The sequence below is a fragment of the Aulonocara sp. 'chitande type north' Nkhata Bay genome, linkage group LG19 (genome assembly GCF_057382095.1).
Source record: "Aulonocara sp. 'chitande type north' Nkhata Bay isolate Kocher_YH1m ecotype deep benthic linkage group LG19, A_spYH_male_GT1.1, whole genome shotgun sequence".
Lineage (NCBI taxonomy): Eukaryota > Metazoa > Chordata > Actinopteri > Cichliformes > Cichlidae > Aulonocara > Aulonocara sp. 'chitande type north' Nkhata Bay.
The window spans coordinates 7,981,219-8,008,461 of record NC_141362.1 but is presented as its reverse complement, the minus strand read 5'-3'; the positions used below and the strand labels follow the sequence as shown (position 1 = coordinate 8,008,461).

Genomic DNA, 27,243 nt, shown 5'->3' with positions numbered 1-27,243 from the left:
ATTTCATTATTACTTGAGCACATTTATCTGCATGTATATCAGCGGTGACCAGGTATTTACTCTATTTTCACCTGTTGTGATATATTGCACATTTTCCCTTCTTTACATCTGTAAGAAAACAGCAAAGAAGAAAAAGTCTCAGAAATACAACACACTGGTTTCAAGAGATTCTACTATTTTTGACATCTATTGTTGTATTTCATTCTTCAGCACCCACTGCAACACTGACAAGGGTTACGCAGCAGAAATAATGCTGCGCCATGTTAGTCTTCTAAGTAAATAAAGCTCAGTATACAAAGTGGTCGCAGCACACGGCACGCATTTCCCTACGTGCTTGATGATAAATGGTAAAGAGTTCTGAATGCTGTAAGGCTCTACTTCATTGATGTCCTTTTCTGTACAATATGAGAGATTGCTTCATCAGCCGTAAAGTATACATTTGACCATGAAACGATGCAAACGAAACAAGCCTGCAGGGAGCTCTGGTTCCGATCCCAGCAATAATGTGTAGGTCGCTACCGAAACGGATCTTTGGAGTGAACGACGCGACCCGATTCCTTGTTGGGAGTCGCAGGTTTTTTTCTTTCTCTCACCCTCTCTGTCGCACTTTTTTCCACTTCACTCCGCTCGTGAGCCTTGTGCTTGCACTGAGCAGAGGGGGGAGGGGCGATAGTTACACTGGCAGTAGTACAGGAACAGAGCTGGAGGGAAAAAGCCAGAAAGAGAGCCAGGGACAACAACAAGAGACAACATCGTCACATTAGAAACGTAAAGTAATCACCCACAACTATTTTCATTTGCAGATGATAAAGGATTCAGAAAGTTCATTCATGCAGGGAATTTTATGTATGCAATTCAAAAAAAGCAGGAAAACACTCCCAAAAAATCATCCCAGGCCTATATGACAGAGAATGTGCATCTTCTTCTTTTTTTTTCTTTTTTTTGCATATTTTAATTTATAATTTATTGTGTTCTGGTTTGCAGTGTTTTGTGATGTTTCACTTTAAATTTGTTTAAAAGGAAAAAGCTGAAAATTTAAATAGTTAAGAGTTGAAATGAAATGAGTTGGTTTTTTTTTTTTTTTTTTTTTTTTTTTTTTTTTTTTTAGCTTTTGTTACCTAGTGGCTAAACAGGAAGTACCAATGACCGGATTTGGTGTGTGATAGTAACAGGTAAATGAAGATTTAAAAAAAAAAAAATTACTTGTAAATATATATATATATATATATACATATACATATATGCTTTCTTTCAATTGTGTAATTTAAGTGATCAAGGTAGCTCTGTTTTGGAAGTTCAGTTAATGCTAGAAATGTGTTTTGGAGTTTGTATGTGTTTTGTCTCTAGGGACCCCCTTAAATACGTATATATAAGCATATATAAATAAAACCACGGTTTTTTTTTTACATTAGTAATTCTGTTTGTGTGTAATTTTATATTGTTGTTAATATTATAAATTAATTAAAGCAGCAAAACAACCTGAAGATTCGGTTGGGAGTCGGAGAACCGGCCCTTTTTTAGTGAGTCGAGCTAAAAGATCCGGTTCTCCAAAAAGAGCCCGAATTCCCATACCAGTTTCGATAGGATGGCTGGAAGTTTATGGGAAAGTGACAGGCTGTCTTTTGCGCCTGCTCATTAATCCCTCGCTCCCTCCCCCCACTGGCCAGACCTGAACTAGAAAACGAAAGTAGGTGAGGCGAGAAGAAACTGCGGGATTTTCTATTACCTGTGTCCGGAGGTAAGCACACCTTTTTTTTCTCTTTACTCTCTTAACTAGCTATACACGGATTAAACTCTTTAGCTATTAAATTATTTTTGTAGTTTGTTTCCACGGATTTAGACTTAAAAAAAAAAATATATATATATATATATATATTTAGTATTACTACACGACCGATAAACTAGCAGTTTTGTACCAACAAGGTAATTCCCAAAGAGCTATTAGCTGAAAACAGGGTATATTTTTATCATGGTTTGCAGCATGTCTTTGAAATATTTAGAAATCTGGACAAATGGAAGTTTTCCCAGACCTTGAAAACGATCAGTATTTCAAAGTCAAGGACCGAAGAGATGAGAGAAAATGCTGCCAAATTATAAACAACAGATTGTTCTGTGTTTTTCTACTGTAATCTATCTATATAAAATGTTAGCTCTAATATAGTTATATGATGATCCTGATGAAAGCCACAGTGAATTGGTTTGTGAATAAACTTGTTCTATATAAAGTGCTATAAATGTGCTGTTGGGGATAAAGTAGGTGTGAATGTACAGGATTTTATTCATAAAGACACTTTCTCACAAATTACTATAATTATTATTAAAATCAAGGGATAGGAGGTAATGAAATACAAATACTTCATTACTTTATTTGAGTATTTATTACTTTTTACTTTTAGTGCCTACATTTTAACATGAACATTTGTGCTCCTGTTCTCCTCCTTACATTTTCAAAACAGACTGGTTACTTTAAGTTTAACATAATTTGTCTTTAAACATTTATTTTGTATTCTTTCTCACAGTTGGGTAGATAATGAAATAAAATGTCACACATGATGGACAAGTCCACTGAGAACCCCGGCAAGAAGAACGGCATGATTGCGAAGCTTACAAGCTTCCGGCGTCCAACATGGAAGAATACGTCACTTGGTGGCAAGAAATTCAAATTACATGCACCCGCAAAGAACTCAGACTCTGCGGCTTCACCACAACCTCCGTCACCCAGTGAGTACCGTTGGGGTCTTCATAAAATCTGCTGTCAAATATAAGCACTGATGGCAAGCTAGATGGTCTTTCTCTTGTTTAGTCTAGAGGTCTGAGCGTCCATGTTTCATCTGACCAACCAACAGTTTTACATCGTGTCCCAGTTTATTTTAAATGACGATCATGTTCACATTTGGCTTCTTCTTTGTGCCACAGAGCTTTAACTTGCATTTCAGGACGTCACGGTGAACTGTGTTCACAAACAGTGATTTCAGGAAGTGTTCCTGATGTCGTACAGTGTGACTGTGACAGAATCACACCTGTTTATAATGCAGTGCTCCCCAATGGCCCGATAATCACAGGGATCTATTAGTTTTGGCCTGGTGCCTCACGGTAAAAGATTTTTCCAGATTCTTTAAAGCTTTTGATGATGTAGTGTAGATGATGAGATATTCAAAGTCTTTACAACTTCACATTGAGGAACATTGTAGTGAAATTGTTCCATGTTTTTGCAGATTTGTGCACCCCTGTCTCCCTAAGATGCTCTTTATACCTGTATAACTCTATATTGTCAGTACAAACACTGGCAGTAAGAAAAAAAAAATGCACACTAGACCTACAAAGTTTCAGACACACATAAAATCCTAATAATATCCTCAGCAGAGGTAAAAACATCAAACAAAGCACAAAAAGACTTGTAAAACTTGTCAGAATATGTCTGTTATGTTTGTTTGCTAAATGAAGGAAAGCAGAGAAGCTTCCTCTGGGTTTTCCCTGATTTTTGTGTAGCCTGTAGAATAAAAACACAGCATAAACCATAAAACATTGTCCAATTCTTTTTGCAGTAGAGCATATCAAAATTTGTGTTACAATAAGACTTTTCAGCCTGTGCAAGAGGGTGGAAGGAGCCACTTTAATGGTCTGTCCTCTGCTGTTCTTTGAGGTGAGGGCTTGGGCTTGTTTGCCAGCCACAGGACACATGAACTCCTCTGTATGTGAGACGATCTCTCTGCCAAAAGTACGCTATGCAACAGGACAATGAACTCATGCACTGCAGCAAATCTACAACAGAATAGTGAAAGAAAACAAAAATCAATGACTTGAATTGTCCCAGAAAAAGTCAATCTGAATTGAATCCTGTGGCAGGACCTGTAGAGAGCATCATTGTGAAGAAGACTGGGGCAAAATTCCTCCACAGTGATGGGGGACTGATAATGTCATACAGGAAAAGCACCAAATCAAAACAACTCCATTTAAGACACATCATACTGGAACATAAACACACTACAGCAGAATTTTACCCAGTGTTTAATTTCCGATGCTAAGCTTTTCAGCCTCTATCAAAGATACAGTTATACATTTCAGTTGTACATATTAGGTAATTTACCACAAGTCATGTGATTAACTCTAAAGCATCATCTGATCAGAAATGAGGTCAGCCTGTTTTTCAAGATTCTGCCGATCAGTTTCACTTTTAGGTGCTGGCGCTGTGCTGCACCAGCCTGTTCTGTTTCCAACATGACTTAAACTTTGCATTCTTCAGTTTGCATAATACAAAGCAATGTCAAAGCCATGGACACACAAACGCCCACGTAAAGGAAAATAAACTTCAGATAGTTGGTTTTGAATCGCTGTGACACCACAAAGACAAAAGTGGTTTTGAAACTAAAGAGTCAGTTTAGCTGTTTTACTAATGTGCTCTTCTTCCCTCTCTGTCAGGTCTGAATGCTGGCTCTGCATCCACCTCTCCGAACAACAACCAGAAAAAAGAGGATGATGAGTTAGATGTTCCTCCTCACAAATCCAGACCACTGACACGATCAAACACAGGTGAAACTTCTAAACTTTAATACTAGATCATTTCTCGTGCCAAATGAAACCATTGGCACTAATTTGCTGCTGGAAAAGCCTCCACCTCATGTTGTAGGGTTTCCATCAGATTGTTGCATCTGGCTCCAAACTGCATTTGTTGCATTTGAACAAGTGCATTACTGAGGCCCAGATCTGATGTTGAGTGACAAGGCCTGATTCCTTATATTTATTCCAGAGATGCTGAGTTTAGGACTGTATGCATGCTAGCCACGTCGTTTTGTCATTGTGTGCTGCACTATTAATAATAAATAAATACATTTTTATTTATATAGCACCTTTCTAGATAAAAAGATCACAAAGTGCTTCACAAAGAGATGACAAAGTATAAAACAGAAAAAGACAAAAGTTAACAAAATGCAATTCTAAAAAGATGTGTTTTTAGTTGTTTTTTAAAAGAGACCACTGAGTCCACAGATCTTAAACTCCGAGGAAGAGAGTTCCACAGTCGCAAAAACTCTGTCTCCCTTGGTTTTCAGCCTTGTATGCTGAATAACAAGTAGGCCCTGATCATATGATCTCAGGGACCTCCTAAGGGCATAGGGCTGTAAAAGTTCAGTGATGGCTGGTGCTTTTCGATGAAGAACTTTAAAGGGCAGAACCAGAAATTTAAAATGGACTCTGAATTCAACAGAGAGCCAATTGAGCTGCATTAGCAACGGTGTCACATGAGAGTACTTAGATGTTTTGGTCAGAAGCCTTGATGCAGCATTTTGGACAATCTGCAAATGCTCCAGGGAGCCCTTGCTTAGACAAGTGGACAGTGAAGATGTAGTGCAATCTCTACATTGCCAGTTTGTAGGATCATTGATTATGTTTGGCCATATACTATGGCCGGATTTAAAAGGAAAAAGATTAAGGTAACCCTAATCTATAAAATTGAGTTTTCAGGAGTCATTAAAAAAACAAACAGAGTCAGCAGACCTGATTGAGTGAGGAAGATTATTCTACAGTTTGGGCGCAACAACCTCAAAAGCACAATTATCTTTGGTTCTAAAGTCAGAGTTACAAGATCCTCTTAAACGGGGCGGAAAGGTCGGCTGCAGAGATCAGGTTTCAGAAGCTTTGCTGTATAACGCCCTGTCATTGTGTTAGTAACAGAATTTTGCAATATATTGAGGTGAAGGAACCAAGTTTGGGTGAACTTTGAGATATGAGTTTCAAAATTCAGGTGTTGGTCAAAAATTATAGCAAGGTTTTTAGTTTTAGAAGTCATTAGTGAAGGGGCCGAGGTACTGACTCATCTCCTTACAGAAACTGCCTGGGCCAAGTACTAGAACCTCAGTTTTACTGCAATTGAGATGAAGTAAATTTGACTGCATCCAATTAGTAATGGCAGAGAAGCTGTCACTGCGGCAGGAAAGGCTGTTAAGGTTGTTGGGCTTGACATAAAAGTAAAACTGTGTAATCTACATAGCAGTGGTAAGAAAGTCCATTAAAACAATTAGTTAGATGGCCTAAAGAAAACTGGTCCAAGGACTGAGGCTTGGGTGCTTGAGTCTTCTCATATGAGAGGTGCAGATGAGGACATATGCTGATTCATATGAATTCTGAAGTATCTGCTCGTGTCTGTTTCCTGAATCCTGATCTGATGCCGTCAAATAACATTTTTTAACCTGGGCAATAATCCAGGCATTAAGAGCATATTTAAAGTATGCAAAATGGCAAAATTTTGCAGTTATAGAATATTTCCAGGATGTAATTGATATCTTAACCATGTCCTCTATAGAGTAAATAAATATAAATATTCAGTCACAGTAGCAATTCAGTTGTCATGACGTGCTGTGTGGCAGGCACTGACTTAAACTAGAAGCCAGAACAACAAATAACATCAAGAGAACAAAACCATGAATAACCAATAATCAAGAAATAGAAATTAAACACAAAACACAGGGTAACACCCGGGACTGTAACAGCACTGACACAGGAAAAATGGTTTCTTTACAATAAAAGCACATGTGAAATTGGCCATATTATTAAATGCTTGTATTCAATTATGTGTGACACTTTGGACACCATCAAAAACAGAAATGATGCCTGCAGTCTGTTATTGAAACTACATTAAACTGTGTGCTTTTCTGTTTCAGATCCCACTACGTCCCCTTTTGATAATACTGTTAAGAGAGTGAGAGAATCTTTTTACTTTAGACGGAAAAAGGACGAGGATAAAGCCACCTCGATCGAGGAAAAAGGTGGGAAGTACAAATATTTTTTTATTTGTTGAATCCCATGTTAATATCCATGGCATAAGTTTAATTACAATTATTTTCATGATATTTAATTATGTGTATATAGTACATGTGCAGCATTCATTTCACTGTTTAGGAAGATTTATTTAGATGTTTAGTGTTAAATACCAAGAGAACCCCAGAGAGCCTGGGTGATTCATCTATAAAATAGTACTGGTAATCTAAAAGAAATTCAAAGATTTGTCTTTGTTATTGTCCACCAGTGAAACCTACTTTTGAGGAATACCTTGAAATGCAAGCCTTTTGTGAGGCCACTCAGCAACTGATAGACAGGGAGAAACATCTGTTTTGGGAGACAGTGGAGGCTGAGGCCAACAAGGAAGCAGTAGAAAAGGTTGCTGCAGACCATAAAGCCCTTGAAGAGCATGTATGGCAGATTCTGCAGAAGAGTCTTTCTCTCAGCACTGAGGAAGAGGTGTCTGCTTTGACATCTGCGGTGAAAGCCATCAACCTTGAGGAAGAGCAGGACCAGCTGTGGAGACAAAATTCTCAAACTCCACCAACCTGGAGGCCCAAGAAGTGGAAGAAACACCATGATGAAGTGCTTCAAAAATTAGTAAATGGGCGTATGGATAATCCATCAAGCCCCATTGGTGATCCCGTGAACCAGTCATCTATAGAGGCAGAGATCCACTCCATGGGCAGGCAGCTGAAGGAGGACCTGCAGTGGGTGGTGGAGGTTGTGAAGAACTGCTACCCACCAGAGATGGACATCTGTAACTTTTATGCAAGAGAGTACCATCAAACTTTCAGCGCAAGGCTCAAAAAGATTGCAGACTTTGTTCTGGATGACAAGGACTGCAGCTTCCTCCTGCGATGGGTGAAGGAGTTTTATCCAGGGTAAGCCACCAGTTCAATTATTGTTTGAAGCAGCATCTTTCTGTGACTAAACATGATGATGTCTGTCAGTGTGAGGTCCTTCATTGGTTTTAGAAGAATAAATACCTGAGCAATTACAGATAGTGAATAATAATACAAATGTAACGGCTAATTTCTTGTTTTCTTAATGTGCAAAATAAAATGCCATTTTTATAGACTAAACACAACTTGGGGTGTTTATAGAAACTCATGTGTTATCTGCTCTGTGTACCAGAATCCTTGAAAAACCTGAGCTGGCCAGTAATATCAATACTGAAGCGCTGGGAAACCTGCTTCCTGACGAGTTACTGAAAGCTCTGGAGGAGCAGTACCTCAGCAAACAACAGGTAACACAGTGTATCTGAGGCGTGTATCCAGTTAATCAGTATGGTCATTGCAGGGCTTAAAGTGAGATGTGTAAATGCAGCATCAAAGAGTTGTTGGTTTTAACGGATATTTTTCTTATACATAATATTGTAGATGTAATTAGGGATGGACCGATCCGATATACAGTATCAGTATCGGTCCGATCCTGACCTAAATTACTGGATCGGATATTGAGAAATAAAAAGTGTAATCTGATCTATTAACTATCACAAAAGCACCTCACAAAACTTGGGACATGGCCTAACCCAGCTTAGTACTTTAGCACGTTGGAGCAGTATGCGTCACTGGTTAGAACGGAAGTTATGTGCGAGACCTGTCAGTGGTCTGGAGTTACTTCACACTGAAAACAATTGGAGCATCGGGAGCCTCACTATGTGCTTCCAAACCAGCATTTCATCAAACAGCAGTGTTGCAAGCGAAACAGTTTCGTGGTTCAAAAAAAAATTAAGAAAACACTTTTTTTCATATGTGTTTTAAGTTTTGTATAGAAATTACACAAAATTCAGTCTCAGGTTAAATGTGACACAAACAGCTTACACTGACATCCATCTTGATAAAAGATGTGTGTGATGAAGCCGTGTTTGCATCTGTTTGCACTGCTTTCCACTCTGGATGTCTATTTATGTTCAGCTTTAAGCATAAAAGGGTCCATTATACAACCTGTTTTTTTTTGTTGTTGAATATAAACATTATTTTGTGCTGATGTTGCACTACTTTTATTTCAGAACCAAAGAGTTTTTGAAATGTGCATAAAATTACATTTTAAATTACTTTTTGAATATTAATTTAAATACTTAGATTTAAAGTTCTGCTAAAAGTTTAAATAAAAAGATTAGTATTGCTGAACTGCAAAATATTTTGGGTGCAGTGTATTTTTTGCATACAAGTATGATAGAATAACTTTAGTGTTTTGTTTTGTAAAACTTGAGTATGAACGTATAAGATATTAAAAAGACAGTTTTATCAATGATAAAATACACTTTATCAGATCCAAATTTATGACATCGGACATAAAAAAGTGGTATCGTGCCAACTCTAGATGTAATTATTACTGTCAGTAATTAAATCTTTACACATGAAAGCGGTTTAAAAGTGACAGCTGTGTGTTGTTGTGTGTTTAGAGCGACCTGATGATTTATATTGACCGAGTGATGGATGAAGCAAAGAAAGAGTGGGATCAAGGAAAGGAGCCGACAAGAGATGATGGTTGCTACGTCAGTCCTGTGGCCTATGATGTCATCCAGGTAGATTTGCTGCAACAACTTGATATAAAAGAGGCTGAAATTTATGCTTTTATAAAAATGTATTAATATAAAGTGTTGGCCTGCTTTAAGGGTCCTTACAGTGAGTCTTGGACAGTGTTGGTCAAGTTACTTGACAAAAGTAATCAGTAACTAATTAGTAATTACTTCCCCCCAAAAGTAATCCCGTTACTTTACTGATTACTTATTTTCAAAAGTAATCAGTTACTTAGTTACTTTAAAAAAATGATTTACAACCTGAATAGGTGATAAAGCGATAGATCTTTCAGCCCAATTCTATTTTTTCTGCATAATCCATCATACTGTACAAAATGTAATCAAATGGAAAAGTGTCTTTTTGAAATTAGTTTTATCAGTATTAATCTTTTAACTTTATGCATCAAGCAAACAATTAATTTATATGCAACATTCTCTGACTGGAAGAAATTAGTTTAACATTTAAACCTATTTTCTGCACATTCCAGCACATAAAATAAAATAGGTTTTTGTGTTTACACTCAGTCTTTCAAATAAATGCACATAAAACACAGCAGAAAAAAAAAATAAATCAAAGACTCAGCGGTCCTGTTGCTCTATTTTCACCTGTATAGCAGGAGTGGGGCAGGTGGAGGTTTGCCCTGGTGCAGGTGTGTCGTAGCGGTCAGTGGAAGGATTTGGGAGTTCCACATTCCCATGGCAGCGTACTGTCGGTGCTTGCTCGTATGTTTAGGGGTTTTTTTCGCTGTAAAAAGAAGTTTTCTTCCCACGCAGTGAACAGTGGACACTAATGTTTTTGTCACTTTTTACGGAATCAAACTCAAAGTAAGGTCAGTACTTCCACGCTTTAAACGCTGCACGCTCATACTCTCTCCCACCCTCCTTATATTATCCATTGTTGATCTGCACGCAGCTGTTGCCACGAACGTCGCACTCGCTTACATCATTGTCATGAGACACTCTCGCAAAAAAATCATGGTTTAAGTAACGCAGTAACGCAGCGTGCTTATGGGAAAGTAACAGTAATCAAATTACCTTTTTTGCAATAGTAAACCCTTACTTTACTTGTTACTTGAAAAAAGTAATCGGATTACAGTAACACGTTACTTGTAACGCGTTACTAGCCATCTCTGGTTTTGGATTGGTTGACTTCTAATTGTTGACCATGATGAGAAGCTTTGAAAACTTTGCTATGTCAGAACTGTGCAATAAAAAAATGTTGTGGTGAAATATTGACAGAACCTTGTTTTGATCATAGGAGAACAAAATGTGCAAAATGACATTTACTCTGTTATCCACTTTAGAACTTTCCAAAGTAGTGCTGACAAATATTTTCATTCTGATGCACATATTAACCAAACTGAAAAAGACTTTGAGAAACTTTGAGAAAAAGACTAACAAACAAGGAAAAGACAGTCATTTATAGAAACTCATTTACTGTCAGATCAGAGTCACAGTTTCAAACCCTCCCATGATTCTGTAGTTTAATCACTTGGGTTTGTCACTAACATTGTAAAGCACTGGGTTTGGTTCCTGGTGCTTAACTGGATCTGAAAATTATGCTTTGGGTGTCAGGCTCAGGAGGGACTCGGAGTCAGACCGTCACTAAAGTTCACGTTTTATTTACACACACAGACACCAGGTGCGAATATATACAGGTGAGGGGGCACAGGAAGAGGGTCTCCGGGAAGCACAGGCACGGGAAGAAGAGGGCTATGTACAAAATCCACTGAAGCTCAGGTAGCTCGGACTCCGGCTTTAGCTCACCAACGGCGGTCCTCAGGCTGGCGAGAATCCTGGCACAGAGAGGAAAGGCAGGTAAGTAGTGGCACGACAGAAACTCAGAAAAAGGCTCAGATAGGTGATGACACTGACGAGTGTTACACAATAATCCAGCGAGGAAGCACTCTCAGCAGCCGCCTTAAGAAGTGAGTGATGATTGCTTGCAGGTGTCCGAGCCAGGGGCTGGAGCCGTCATGACTCCGCCCCGGTAGAGCGCAGTGCAGGGGAGAGAGAGAGATGCAGCACAACAAAAACACTTGTAGCCATACAGAGTCAGCCGAGAAGGCACAGGGTCATGACAGTACCCCCCCCTCAACGGGAGCCCCTCGGCGACCCACCCGGCTTACCCGGATGCCGCCGGTGAAACTCGCGGAGCAGACCAGGAGCCAGAACCGCCGACCGGGGCACACAGGAACGTTCCTCTGGCCCGTAGCCCTCCCAGTCCACCAGGTACTGGACGCCCCGCCAAGAGTCCATAATGCGGGTGATGTTAAACACTTCCTGCCCATCCACGAGCCGGGCAGGCGGAGGGGGCCCGGAAGGAGGGCACAACGGGCTGGAGAGCACGGGCTTGACCTGGGAGACATGGAAAACATTATGGATACGCATATTGCGAGGCAGCTTCAGACGGACGGATACCGGATTGACCAGGGCCTCAATCTCGAACGGACCGATGAAAGCCGGGGAAAGTTTCTTCGACTCTGCACGAAGGGGAACAAAGCGTGAGGAGAGCCATACCTGTTGCCCAACTGTATAGGCAGGCGCAGGGATCCGGTGGCGGTCAGCGATCTCTTTATTGCGCTCCGCCGTCCGCAGCAGAGCGGCTCGGGTGGACCGCCAGGCCCGGCGGCACCTGCGGAAATGATGTTGTACTGATGGGACGGCATGCTCACCCTCCACGGCCGGGAACAGGGGTGGTTGGTAGCCCAATGAGGCTTTGAACGGCGACAGTCCAGTGGCTGAAGAGGTCAGGCAGTTGTGGGCGTACTCAATCCAGGGGAGCTGCTCGCTCCAAGTGGCCTGGTTGAGAGAGACGACACAGCGGAGTGCCGCTTCGAGCTCTTGGTTGGTACGCTCGGCCTGTCCATTGCTCTGAGGGTGGAAGCCCGAAGACAGACTGACTGCGGCGCCGATCTGCATGCAGAACTCCTTCCAAACCCGAGAGGTAAATTGGGGTCCCCGGTCGGAAACGATGTCCATCGGAATGCCATGAAGCCGGAAGACGTGGGTGGTGAGCAGCTGGGCGGTCTCCAGGGCTGTAGGGAGCTTGGGGAGGGCGATGAAATGAGCCGACTTAGAAAAACGGTCAACAATAGTGAGGATGGTGGTGTTATCGGATGACGGTGGAAGCCCCGTAACGAAGTCCAGCGCTATGTGAGACCATGGCCGTCCTGGCGTGGGGAGTGGTTGAAGAAGCCCGGCGGGTGGTCGGTTGGGACGTTTGTTCCGGGCACACGTGGCGCATGCCATAACGTACTCCCTGGCGTCCTTGTCCAAGGTGGGCCACCAGAAAAACCGCTGGAGGAAGGTGATGGTGCGGCGGGCTCCTGGATGACAGGTGAACCGGGCAGTGTGGCCCCAGTGGAGTACCTGAGGTCGGACAGCAGCAGGGACAAACAACCGACCAGGGGGGCCCGTCCCCGGGTCGGGGTCAGTATCCTGGGCCTCGCGCACGAGAGCTTCGATCTCCCATGTGACAGCTCCAACAACACAGGTAGCTGGAAGAATCGGTTCTGGATCGGAGTCTCCTTCCGTACTGGAAAACTGACGGGAGAGTGCATCGGGCTTCACGTTGCGCGACCCTGGTCTGTAAGTGATGGTGAAATTGAATCTTGTGAAGAAGAGGGCCCACCTGGCTTGTCGTGAATTTAGGCGTTTGGCGGACCGGATGTACTCAAGGTTCTTATGGTCGGTCCACACGATGAACGGGTGTTCCGCGCCCTCAAGCCAGTGCCTCCACTCCTCCAGGGCCAGTTTGACCGCTAGCAGCTCCCGATCACCGATGCCGTAGTTCTGTTCTGCGGGTGAGAGACGACGAGAAAAGAATGCACAGGGATGGAGCGTACCTTCAAATCGTTGAGACAGAACTGCTCCCACTCCAGAGTCCGAAGCATCCACCTCCACCACGAACGGTTGCCTGAGGTTGGGCTGACGGAGGATGGGGGCGGTAGTGAACTTCTCCTTTAGTAGGGAAAAGGCCTCCTGAGCAGAGAGGTCCCACTGAAAAGGAACTTTGGGAGAGGTAAGCGCAGTGAGAGGTGAGGCGATCTTACTGTAGTCCTTTATGAAGCGTCGGTGGAAGTTGGCGAATCCTAGGAACCGTCGGAGTTGCTGGCGGTTCGGCGGTTGAGGCCAGTCCACCACGGCCCGGACCTTCTCGGGGTCCGGTTTGAGATCCCCCTGAGAGATGATATAGCCAAGGAAGGCCACCGTGTCAACGTGAAATTCACATTTCTCCGCTTTCACGAACAACCGGTTCTCCAGGAGGCGCTGCAGGACCTGCCTCACGTGACTCTCGTGCTCCGCCTGGGACTTAGAGAAAATGAGAATATCATCAAGGTACACAAAAGCACATCGATTAATAAAATCCCTCAGAACATCGTTAACAAGGGCCTGGAAGACCGCGGGCGCATTGGTTAAGCCAAAGGGCATGACGAGATACTCATAGTGTCCAATATGCGTGTTGAAAGCGGTCTTCCACTCATCTCCTTCCCGGATTCTCACCAGGTGGTAAGCGTTTCGTAGGTCTAGTTTGCTGAACACCGTGGCCCCCTGGAGTAGTTCGAAAGCAGAATTAAGGAGGGGAAGAGGGTACTTGTTCTTTACAGTGATCTTGTTGAGGCCGCGGTAATCAATACATGGCCGGAGCGTCTTGTCTTTTTTTGCAACAAAGAAGAATCCTGCCCCCACGGGGGAGGATGACGGGCGAATTAACCCAGCAGCCAGAGAGTCGTTGACGTATCTCTCCATGGTTTCCCTTTCGGGCTGTGTGAGGCTGTAGAGGCGGCCAGAGGGGAGAGGCGCCCCAGGGAGAAGATCAATGGCACAGTCATAGGGCCGGTGTGGTGGAAGCGAGCCCGCCTCATCCTTACTAAAAACTGCTGCGAGGTCATGATAGACGGAGGGAACCTAAGACAGCTCCGGTGACTTTGAAGGCTTCCCGGGGGGGGAAGAGGGAGCAGATGGCGTGGCGGCCCGAAGGCAGGTCATGTGGCAGCCCACACCCCACCCCATAACTTGCTCTTTCCTCCAGTCGATGTGTGGGTTGTGTTGTGAAAGCCATGGATAACCTAGTACAAGCGGGGTTACTGGAGCCTTAAACACACAGAAACAAACGTTCTCAACGTGGTTACCGGAGAGAGTGAGTGTGACAGGTAGGGTGACGTGTGTTATGTCAGGCAACCGGTGACCGGACAGGGCGGACACGCGGAGAGGATGAGGCAGTGGCTGTGTGCCAATGTTGAGCTTGGAGACTAGCGACACATCAATGAAATTCTGTTCTGCACCAGAGTCAATTAACACAGAAAGGGAATGGAACAACGACCGGAGGGTGAGTTTTGCAGGCAGCAAGAGACGGGGAAGAGGCTTGTTGCTGGACAGGTCGCCCACCAGTACCCTCTCAATTACTGGCGGGCGCCTCCTTTTGCCAGCGCCGGGCAGGCAGAGATGTAATGCCCCTTGCGGCCGCAATACAAACACTCACCCGCGGAAAACCGGCGTTGTCGCTCCGCAGGGGTGAGTCGAGAACGTCCCAGCTGCCTCCTCCTCAGTTCCAAAAGCTCTAGCCTCCCGTGCGTCGGGTTGGGGCTCCCGAGAAGCCAGGGGCTTCTGAGCTCTGGCACGCCCGCAGGCGATCATCCACCTGAATACACAGGGACATCAAAGCATTTAGAGAAGCAGGAAGCTCCCGCATCATTATCTCATCCTTGAGCTCTTCGCGGATATTATTTAACAGAGTGGTCTTCAGGGCCTCAGGTCCCCATTTGGTCTGTGCAGCTAGAGTCCAGAAATCAACAGAAAAGTCAGCCATGCTTCGCCTACCTTGCTTCAGATTAATCAAACGATAGCCAGCAGCCTCCGTACTAGAGCCTTTATCAAACACCGACTTGAAGCGAGACAGGAAGTCATCATAAGACATTCCGGGGCAAGCCTGTAGCTGGGCCTGCGCCCAGGCCAGGGCTCGATCACGTAGGAGCTGGGTGACGTAAGCGATCTTAACCCCGTCAGAAACAAAAACATGAGGCAGTAATTGAAACTGCATGGAACACTGCAACAAAAATCCCGCACATTTTCCCATCTCCCCAGAAAAAGCCTCAGGTGAGGGTAAAAGCTTATCCAGTGAAACCGCGGAGGCAACTGAAGCCACCGCGCTAGCCGCCTGAGTAGCTGTGGCTGCTGCAGTGACGGCAGGAGCGTGTGTTACCTGGGGAGGAGCCGCAGGAGGCTGATCGTCGGCCAGTGGAATCCGTTGGGCGAAGGCCTGAGTTAGAGACGCCACGTCTCCGCTGAGCCGTACTAGCATTTGTTCGTGTCGGTGCAGAAGCTCCTCCAGAGACATGGGGGCTGTCGCTGCCGCGGCTGGGTCTGCTGAGTCCATAGCGATGGCTGGATTATTCTGTCAGGCTCAGGAGGGACTCGGAGTCAGACCGTCACTAAAGTTCACGTTTTATTTACACACACAGACACCAGGTGCGAATATATACAGGTGAGGGGGCACAGGAAGAGGGTCTCCGGGAAGCACAGGCACGGGAAGAAGAGGGCTATGTACAAAATCCACTGAAGCTCAGGTAGCTCGGACTCCGGCTTTAGCTCACCAACGGCGGTCCTCAGGCTGGCGAGAATCCTGGCACAGAGAGGAAAGGCAGGTAAGTAGTGGCACGACAGAAACTCAGAAAAAGGCTCAGATAGGTGATGACACTGACGAGTGTTACACAATAATCCAGCGAGGAAGCACTCTCAGCAGCCGCCTTAAGAAGTGAGTGATGATTGCTTGCAGGTGTCCGAGCCAGGGGCTGGAGCCGTCATGACTCCGCCCCGGTAGAGCGCAGTGCAGGGGAGAGAGAGAGATGCAGCACAACAAAAACACTTGTAGCCATACAGAGTCAGCCGAGAAGGCACAGGGTCATGACAGTGGGAGCTTGAAACTGACACTGATTTGTCAATACATTTGTCTTCAGTTTATCAACGGCATCGTGACAGCAGCACATATAACTGTAAGAGACCGACACAAGGCCCAGGAAATAACATCCAACCTGACAGACTTCATGCAGAGGTAACAAGGCTTCACAAGGCTGTCTTTTAAATATTTAAATTTGAAAATACATTTTAGTTTTATGTTTGGTAATAACAAGATAATAAAAGTGAAAGCTGTTCTTAATCTTCTGCAGGTATAAAGAGTTTCATGAAGACATCATAAGGCAGAACAAACCGCACAGCAAAGCTTTCATAAAGGCAAACCTCAGCTGTGTCGAACAGTTCAGGTATGTTTCTGATCCAGTTAGATGGAAATTCAGATTTTAACTTCATCATAAAAGGAGAATACTTCACTGTGAGCTAATGTGTCCTGTGTGGTCTGTCTAAAGGGACTTCTTTGAGAAGCACGATCTGTTCCCAGAGGATGTGCAGAAAAAATGTTTGCCGATCCTGACTGAGATGAAACAGTCTGCCCACACTTATTTATTAACTCCTGTGCGCAAGATCCTCAAAGTAAGTTCTTTACAACTGCAGATATCAATAATCCTCAGGATTAAATCCTAACATGTCTTAATCAAAGGTTTAAAAAACTTGGTTATTTGTTCCTCACACAGCCACACTACCAGAAGGTGGGAACCAGTGACTGGCTGAAGAAGAACACGTTTGAGAAGCTGCTGAACAGCACTGAAGACCAGCTTCAAGAACTTCAGGGTTCGAGTCAGTCCTCTTACCAGGTAAAAGGAGGAAACTTTGTTTCGGATTGAATGGCCATTATTGCCTTCATTGCTAATGTTTAAGTAAAAGGATTATGATGTGCTCTGACTACTTATATACTTGGGCTAAATTCAGGAGCTGATTGGTCAGCTTCAGCAGGAAGTGACAGTGGAATATGTCCAGAGGCTCCTGAAAGGAAAAGTCAAATTAAAGAACACCAAAAAGCAGGAGGAGGCTTACGAGACTGTGAAAGAAAATGCAGAGAGACTGCACGAGCTGTTTGCCAGAATGGTGAGACTCACCTTCACTGCACACTTTAGCTGAGACATGAATAAAACCCAAAAGTGATCAGATTTCTGCTAAGCTGTGGAAAAAATAAGAATAAGTATAAGAATCAGCTGCATTTCACATTCATTTGGTTTGGAAGTTTTGATTAAAAATAATTTGATTAAAAAGATTTGTAAAATTGAAAAGGCTGTTCAGAGGAGTTGGCTAAAATGTGACCCTCCAAGGCTGGACATAATACACTCAATGGAAAACCAATGGACTCATTCCTTAGGAACAAAAGTGTGACCTATAGAAAGTGATGGACCAAATGGTCTATATGTAAGTCACATTATGAGTCAAAGGCATGATTTCTATAGAAGTCTGGTAATCACTTTAGACTGCAGAAACAATGTTCAACAATGTGCTGTCCTTATTTATTATTCTGTTCCCCTCACTCCCACTTTTTTCCACTTTCTGCATATAAACCCCTGTCAAAAAAAGATACATTTATAAATCTTGGGAAGATAAATGTATAAATTTAAAAATGTGTAACTCAGAAATTAATATCTTACACACATTAGAGTTTTGGGAAACTTGCAGACTAAACTGACGTCACTGATTTGTCTTCACAGGGATCCAAACAAGACTGGTTAAAGGAAATCCTGACCAACATTGCAGAAGTGCTAAAACTCCAAGGTATTCCTGCCATACAGATGCAAATCGTTTCACTGGGATCTGCTTATCCCGACCTCAGGTAACTTTTGAATTGACTCAGACATTATTTACTTTAATACAAAAACATACAGAGTATAACTCACGCAAAACATAATGTGCTCTCCTTTTTTGGGCCTGTTGCATCAACTGTAACATAAACAATAAGGACAGAACTATATCATGATAAGAGGTTTGTGAGACATTAGGTCAGGATAAACAATCGTACTTTTCAGAGAGAGCTGAGGGAAAACAAGAAGCAGACTGAGCGAAACATCTTAATTGGTTTCAGATGTTTCTTGTCAGCAGGATGAGCAACATTCATGGAAACTAATATGAGAAACTGAAAGCTAAATAAAACATGCAGGCCTGAGAGAAGCAGCAGCAGCTGTGTGTAGATGAAGTCAATAATGCTGTTAATTAGAGTGAAAGGAGAGATTTCTTCCAAATGTGGCACCAGAAACCAAACTGTCTCGTTCTTGTCTTATTTCTAACCTTAAAGGAAAAGGAGAAAGGGAATCAGGGGACATAATCACTTCTCTTGATAGCACTCACATAAAGACTGTCTGTGTGTCTGAAAGTATCAGCACCACAGAAGTGTGTGATTTTATGGGGAGTTATTTGGTAAAACTAGTGTATGTCACGATCCAGCATTTTGAATTTTAATATATTTTGATGTTTATGGTTTATGTTTAAGTTCATGTAGTTATCTTTAGCTCATCTATTTTAGGTTGCCCAGTTCTAGTTTATTTTCTGTTAGATTCCCCTTGTGTCTTCGCTTCTTGTGTTTATGTCTCCCGTGCCCATCATGTGTTTCAGTAATGTCTTTGTCTCCCGTCTTCTCCTCTTGTTTACATGTTTTCCCTCATGACCCTTTCCATCCGTCATGTGTTTTTCTGCAGCCATCATGTTCTGTGCTTGGTTATGGCTGCCTCATCTCCAGTTTTTTCCTATGTGTGTATTTATAGTGTTCCTCATCAGTTCTTCACGTTGAGTCCACGTGTCTTAGTCTGTCATGTGTTTTCATGTCTGCGTGTTTCATGTTGTCAAGCGTGTGCCACGTCTGCGTTATGTTTCCTGTTTTATTTTGTAGAGGTCTGGTGTGCCATGTTCATTGTGTTTAGTTTTACTTCCCCTGTGGTGTCATTTTGTTCATTCTAATCAGCTGTTTCCCAAGTGTTTGCACTTCCCCTGATCACCTCCTGTGTGCATTAATCTGTGTGTTTTCATTCATTCCTCATCCAGTCGTCTGTGATCTGGCCATGTCATGCCATGCCAGGTTTCCAGGGTTTCATGTTTTCATGTATTCGTACCAAGTTGTCACATTTTAAGTTTTTTTTTTCATGTTTAGGATATTTTATGTTTTCTTTCTAGTTTTATCCAATTTAGGCTTTTGTTTAGCTTCAAATAGTTTTTACACTTTTATTTTTGTACTGCTCGTTCAGCCATAATAAACGCTATGTTCTCTGTTAGAATCAAGTTTGTTTGTGCGTGTCTGCATCAGCTGACTGTGATTGTGTAAACTGGGAGATTCATGTAAATTTAGGCACATATCAGTGTCACCAATAGTAGTTTCACCTACCATGTATTTAAAACAGAAATGTTTAATTACAACAGCATAGAGCCTTGTTGTTGTGATTTGGTGCTGTATAAATAAAATGTAATTGAACTGAATTGGAAATGGACACATTTTCCACCTCCACTTTTTCAGTACTTTAAATTGGTGTGGTGACGCGTTACTGACAGCTGTTAGTGTTTGCAGGAAGGATGTGTGTCAGGGGCAGAAAACTGAAAAAGACATAACAGGTTCAATAATGCAGATCAGGAAATCAGCTGTTTGATTTGAGACCTGCAGTCTTGGACTACAAGTTTAAAGAAATGAATTAAACTTGTAACCTTTGTATTGACATTTTTCTTATTCACATTGTTAATATCATTTATCAATCATCAATCCTTGTTAATATCATTCATGGTGCATATATAATCATATAAACTAAGCTTGGCAGAAAACAACAGTTATTTGCTTGCATCTCATGGAATTCATACATTTTCATAAACAGTAAGCAAGTCAACACACCAGTGAACTGACAAAGTGCTCAGACTTATTATTTGATGTACTTCCACTGATAGTCTTACTTCAGAGTCTCTAGTTTTGTAATGATAAACAGCATATAAACATAATCATTAGGTCACATCTTTTTTCTTTTTTTTAATAACCTTTTCTTCTTTCTGTCACCAACAGTGAAGAACATGTTTCGGCTCTGCTCAAACTCAAAACAAACCTCTCCCAAGCCGACATGAATACCATCACATCCACTGTGCTGGACACACTAAAAGAAAGCTATACTGGTGGTGAAACCCGGAGGTTTTTCTCCAATGTTGTAATGATGAGCCCTTCATTTCCAACATGTATTACATCATGCAGTGGATAAGATGAGCTGAATTCCAGTGCTTTCAGTCTGTCAGTAAGGATGTACAAAGTGGCTGCCATGGGCAAGCCTGATTCTAATGTTACAGGTACAATAACAAACATCACACTGTGTGTGACCACATGTGACCAGATTGCAGGAGAGAGTCTTTCCTCTCTGCATTTTTGCATTTTGTGTTGTATTGTGAAATGTGCTCTTTGCATGATGCTACAGTACTTTAGAATTTAATGACTCTGTATCTTTTAATATGTTAGATTTGTCTCTAACAGACGATGTCACGATTTGTGAGGCAAACCGTGTGGAGACAAGAGATGTGGACCCAAACGCAGACAAAATAGATGCAGGAGAATGTTTAAATTGAAGACGAGCCTTTATTAGCACTTGAAAAGCAACTATTGAGGGGAACAGTCACTAGCGAGGGGTACTAATAAAACCTACACTGGGAGAAGCTAACATGAAACCTGAAACAAAGAATGAGGAAACCTGAAAACTGGCAACACAGGTAGAGGAATGCAGGAAAAGATGAACAGGGGATGATATGCAGACGAGGAAAAGAGGTTAACACACTAAATATTCACAGAACGTGAAAGCAAAACACTGAAAACAGGACACAAGACTCGCCAAAGTAAAACAGAAAACATGAGACAGTTCACAATGATCCAGACTACACACTAAGACATGGAAACGAGACAGACCTGGGAACAGAGGAAACAGAAGCAGAGACCCTATACTAAATCTATATTAAACATGAGGGTCACAGGAAACAAAAGCTAGAGGACAGGACAGTGACAGATGATAATGAAACATGATAACACACTTGAGAAATGTATTTACATCAAAAAGTCTGTCAGTTTTGCAGCATTTGGCTGAATATGTATCCATGTACACCTCCGAATCCCCCCTGCTGCTACTATCAGCAGTCACATCTAAATCAACACCAGTGGTCGGGTTACACTGGCAGCCAGTTTTCAGACTTTTTGTTGTGTCTCAGGGGAAATGATAATCAGCCTAAGTGTTGCTTTTTATTTACTTATTTATCATTTTTGAAAGATCATCACTTATGTGTTATTTGTTATTCCATTTTGTACAGTTAAACTTTCTCCTTATTTCTTGTCTTAGAGCTGCAGGCTTCTCTCTTAAAACATCGTCACCACGTGCTCTGCTTCACTTGGACGTAAACATAGTTTTGTACACAGAGAAATGGGGACGAGGAAATGTGCATGTTTGTTCCGGATGCTTCTGATTTACTAACATATGCACCGTGGTGACAATAAAATAGGCTGGCATGCACGTTTCACAAATGGGATTTTGCGTTTGATTTCTGCACAGGGTAAAAATATTTCCAGGCAAATATTAGTAAATGAGGCTCATTGTCTCCCCATGTTTCACAGATAATGTGGTCGTGAAATTGGTCACATGCTCTCTCCTCCTGATTTTCTCTTCCCATGGTTCTGATACAAGTTAATCTTGGTTTCATCTTTTGAAATATAATTTTTCGAGAACTGTGCGTCTGTTAGATGTTTTCTGGCAAAGTCTAATCTGACCTTCTTGTTCTTCAGTGTAACCTCATGTTTGCACCTTGTTGTAAACTCTGTGTATTTACAAGACACAAGATGAGAGTTTTATGTCATGGTGGACTCAGACACACAGGCTTTACACCTAAACAGCATTGATGACCCTGGATAATAATAACTCTGCTGGAAGTGTTTCCTAGTCTTCTATTACTGTATTAGATACTGCTGAAATAATAGAACCGACGTCTTGTAACAACATGGATAAATAATACTCTGATGCACTGGAACATTGTTTCACATGTAACCTTATAGCGAAGTTTTCATTTTGATATTATCTATTAGTTTTTCTCAGTGTTGTAAATAATACTATACTATAATATAAGGTACTGCTTTTAAAAAATGTACACAACCACTGAAAAAAGTCAGAATTTCTGCACTAATTTATGTTTGTTTCTTGGTTTATGCAAGTTAGTATAGAATAAGTCTTTATTTTTGTATTTATACAAGAATAAATAATAAATGGAAATATCGTGTTTACAGTGAAGTAATAAAGTACACTCTTTAAAATATTATCCTTTGTCCTGTCATATTTGTTGTGTTTGACATCAGACACAGAAACGTGACATATTTCACATCAAACATATATATTATGTTAATCTGCTCATGTGCGTTATTTTGTAAAGGTAACCAGACAGATAACCATCAAAGTCAATTCATTTTTCAGATAAATGTATAATCTTATGTGTAGTATCATCATCATCATCATTATTATTATTATTATTATGATGATGATGCGCATAAAAACAGCACTTGGAAACAAATCTCACATATTTCTATCATCTTATTTAAAAACCCAATTCTACTTTTTTTTCAAAAAGGTATGGACAAAGACTAAACCCCTGCACGCATAACTACAGCACACACCAGTGGACCACCCTCTAGTGGACATAAATGTCCTAATGTCACGTTGGATTTGGTTTTAATGCAACTTGTGTTCATTTACCTGCCAAACATAGAAACCATGTTGTAAATAATACTCAAAAAGATATTCATGAGATTTTTCTCAGTTCTGTAAACAACACTTTCTTAAAAATTAAGTTTTGCTCCATTTTTCATATACCATAAAAATGTAGACACAAGACTCAATCAACAGTTTTTTCCCCGAAACAAATATAGCACCCACATTGCCCTCTAGTGGACTGTGATCACGTTGCATTTGATTTCATTACTTGAGCACAATTATCCGCATCTATATCAGCGTGAGAGGTTACAGGTATTTTCTCTAATTTCTCCTGTTGTGATATATTGCACAGTTTCCCTTCTTTAGACCTCTAAAAAACAACAGCGAAGGAAAAAAAAAGTCTCAGAAGTACAACACACTGGTTTCGAGAGATTTTATCATTTTTGACACCTATTGTTGTATTTCTTTCTTCAGTACCCGCTGCAACACTGTCAAAGGTTATGCAGCAGACATAATGCTGCGACTTCATTGTCTCACCTGTAAAGTATACATTTGACCAAAACACGCCTGTAAGGTGCTCTGACTCACAGCTCAGACTGGATGACTGGAAACTGTCCCGTTTCTGTGAACGTGACACGCTTGCTTTTGCCCCTCGTTTGTGCGCCTGCTCTTTAAACGGTTAGTGACGTATCGCTTTCATAAAAAAAGGGACGTTGCCCATTATAAATGCCCTCCTACCCCGCCCCGCGTGCTCGCTCTGTCACACCCTCTGACCTTGCCAAACCTGAACTAGTAATCGAAAGCAGGTGAAGCGGGAAGAAACTGTGGAAGTTCTATCACCTGTGCGAAACCGGAGGTAAGTACATCTTTTTCTCTTTACTGTAACTAGGTACGGTTTGCATACACGGACTGAATATCAATCTTGAAAATAAAACTGCGAGAGAAATCACTCTGCTGTCTCTCTCTCCACACACACAGACACACACACATTTGTGTTCAGCGACATCTAATTTCTTATCTCAGCACGGTGTGCAGCATGTCCTTGAAATATTTAGTAATCTGGACAAATTGAAGTTTTGCGAGGCTAAAAACGATCAACAGCAGATAAAAAGTATTTGAAAGTCCAGGACCTGAGAGATGAGATTAAATGGTCCCAAATTACAAACAACGTGTTGCTCTCTGTTTTTCTACCTCAATCTATCTGATATAAAATGTTATCTCTAATATAGTTTTATGATGATCCTGGTGAAAGCCACAATGAATTGCTTAGTCAATAAACTGGTTCTTTATACAGCACTTATACAGGTTTTATTATGTAAGATTTTGTTCATTGAGGCACTTTCTCACAAATTACTATAACTATCATTAAAATCCAGATAAGAAGTAACAAAATAGAAATGCTTCATTACTTTACTTGAATATTTATTACATTTTCACATTTGGGTAGATAATGGAATAACATGTCACAAATGATGGACAAGTCCACTGAGAACCCCAGCAATGACACGGTGTCCACCAAGAGCAACGGATCCATCAAGAGCGATGAGAAGACGTCGACTGATGGTGGCATAAATGTGGGCATGATGGGGAAGTTTAGAAGGAGCCTCCGGCTTCCAACACGGAAGAATCCTCCATCTCCTGGTGACAAGGAATCCAAGTTATCACCAGAATCAGATGAACCTGCAAAGAAGTTGGATTCTGCGGCTTCACCACAACCTCCGTCACCCAGTGAGTACCGTTGGGGTTTTCATAAAATCTCCTGTCAAATGTAAACACAGATGGCAAGCTAGATGGTGTCTCTCTTGTTTAGGCCAGAGGACTGAGTGTCCATTTTTTGCAGATTGGTGCACCTCCGTCTCCCTAAGATGCTCTTTTCATACTCAATCATGTTACTGAACTGTGGGCATTAAACTAACCAGTTGCAAAATTTTCCTCCAGCTGTTTCTTGTTAGCACCACTTACTTCGCTGCCTTTCCCAACTTTAGGACATGTGGCTCACATTTGATATGTCTCCTATGTTCTATGCCTAAAATCTTAACTTACAGTATGAGTGTTTCCCAGCTTTCTGACAGTGCGGGTTGCACATATTTCCCTAGAGGACCCACGTGAGTCAGTCCTCTGAGATGTGGGTACTATTGTACACACAGTATGTGCAGTAAAGCAAAATAAACAAATCTATCAAGCTGACTGAAGGCAGGCACCATTACATTTAGAAAATGTAGGTGCAGAAATGTGTCCCCCTGTCCAAGACATTAACGGTGATGTTTGATTTTAGGAGACATGCATTCACAAAGCTCCACCACGGCAGCTCACTCTGTTTACTTTACAGTATTGTAATTGTAATGTATATATTCATGTAGTTTTCTTTTGTTCTTTTTAAATGTCCTACAGGAAATTTGTAGTGCAGTAAAAATCAGATAAAGATGACAGATTTACTTTGACACAAACATTATGTAGGAGCAGGTAATGGGTAATACACAGCAAAATCTCCAGTGTTAAATTAACACTAGAGAGTGTCTATGTGGGTCCACACCTCTGAGTGTTAAACATAACACTGTTGAGTGTTAAATTAACACTTTTGACAGTGTTATATGTTTAAAAGTAACCTAGTCAGTTTTGAAGATTAACAAAGACTAACACTGAGCAGTGCTGATTTTCTAACACTGGAATATTTCTAACATTTTGAGTTATTTTCCAGTGTTAGAAAATCAGCACTGCTCAGTGTTAGTCTTTGTTAATCTTCAAAACTGACTAGGTTACTTTTAAACATATAACACTGTCAAAAGTGTTAATTTAACACTCAACAGTGTTGTATTTAACACTCAGAGGTGTGGGCCCATATAGACACTCTCCAGTGTTAATTTAACACAGGAGATTTTGCTGTGTAGATATTTATCTGTAATAACTGGACATGATTAACTTTAGCTAATTATACAATATTATACAACAGTATATTTCTAAATAAGACTCTGTATTGTCACTGATTTCTACAAATGATTCAAGTTTGATTCAATTTGATTCAGAAATATTAGAAATATGATCATCTGACTTGGATATGTACTGTCAAAAGAACCCTCTAAACCTTGTAGGGGCGATCGTGGCTCAAGAGTTGGCATCGGAAGGTTGCTGGTTCGAGCCCCGGCTCCGACAGTCTCAGCCGTTGTGTCCTTGGGCAAGACACTTCACCCGTTGCCTACTGGTGGTGGTCAGAGGGCCCAGTGTTGAGGTCATTTTTGGTGAAAAAAGCGTCAGACATCACCATACACCGTACACAGCTGTAGACTGGTGTATAATAAGAAAGCGAATAAGGCAGAAAACTGGTATTGAAGTACTCTGAGAAGGATCCACGCTTTGTGTTCCCTCTTTTGTGGAATCTTATCTGTTTTGTGGAATCAGTTTACCTGTGCTTTAATCGTTTGAAGTTTTATCTGTTTTGTGGAGTTTTATCTGTTTTGTGGAGTTTTATCTGTTTTGTGGTTGTTGAAATGATTTTGAGAGCTTTTAGTTGAGACTCTGACATACGTGGCAAAATACATTTATATTTAAAAATTGATTTAAGGATCCAATAATGAATCAGTATCGGATTATTTAAATTCAAATTGCTTTGAGTTTGGATATCGTTTTTTTTACCCACCCATATTTCTTACTAACTTTCTTTAAAGATATAATGAATTTATGGTTAACTTGTAAAACATGATATTTGTATACAAACTAATGTCATATTTACTTGACCATATATATCATCGCCTATGTACCTTTACGTTGTCAGTACAAACACTGGCAGTGAGAAACAATGCACACACTAAAAATCATAGTTTTAAGCTTTTTGTCAATTTTTGACAAATAAACACATTTTAAGTTGGTATTGAAGATCTCAGTGGATGTAAAGCAAATTTTAATGAGTAGTTAAGATGACCTCAGTCTACAGTTTCAGAATTCATTCCAAACTTTTCAAGCTACTGTGTTTGCAGACAGAATGATGTGCACACATGCACTATGAAAGACATAATTTCCTTAGAAAAATAAAACGAAACACAAGAAGACCGTTAAACTTGTTGGAACATGTCTGTTTGCTAAATGAAGGAGCGTCTGGGTCATACATAAGCAGACAAGTTTTCCTCTGGGTTTTCCTTGAGTTAACATTAACTAGTGCTGGTAAAGATATAAAAACTCACCTCAAACTTTAAATACAAAGAAATGGAAGATGTAAAAATATTGCTCTTTTCCCCAGAAGTTTAATGTCTATTATATTTCATAAAGAAATTTTTTTTTTTCCCCACATTAACAGCAAAATACTAGACTTTTTTCAGCCTGTGCAAGAGGGTGGAAGAAGCCACTTTACTGGTCTGTCCTCTTCTTCAGGTTATCCTT

At 41.3% G+C, this 27,243-nt stretch overlaps 2 protein-coding genes across 2 annotated transcripts in view; both read left to right on the top strand.

Annotated features, from left to right (window-relative positions):
• Positions 1–201: 201 nt before the first annotated feature.
• On the top strand, positions 202–22,463 carry LOC147306422 (tumor necrosis factor alpha-induced protein 2-like). The gene is made up of 14 exons (XM_086274762.1): positions 202–1,738; positions 2,520–2,721; positions 4,420–4,530; positions 6,657–6,761; positions 7,022–7,658; positions 7,912–8,023; positions 9,185–9,307; positions 16,261–16,355; positions 16,471–16,563; positions 16,666–16,789; positions 16,891–17,010; positions 17,126–17,281; positions 17,890–18,011; positions 20,211–22,463. Exons 2-14 carry the CDS (start codon positions 2,541–2,543, stop codon positions 20,398–20,400), a joined length of 2,169 nt encoding a protein of 722 aa, XP_086130888.1. The 5' UTR covers positions 202–1,738; positions 2,520–2,540; the 3' UTR covers positions 20,401–22,463.
• A 1,199-nt stretch (positions 22,464–23,662) lies between these two features.
• Positions 23,663–27,243, top strand: part of LOC147306421 (tumor necrosis factor alpha-induced protein 2-like) — a 30,889-nt gene continuing 27,308 nt past the window's right edge. Inside the window, exons 1-2 of the mRNA XM_086274998.1 lie at positions 23,663–23,728; positions 24,320–24,600. Of these exons, the coding sequence (XP_086131124.1) occupies positions 24,333–24,600 (268 nt within the window). The 5' untranslated portion in view covers positions 23,663–23,728; positions 24,320–24,332. The remainder of the gene's footprint in view (positions 23,729–24,319; positions 24,601–27,243) is intronic.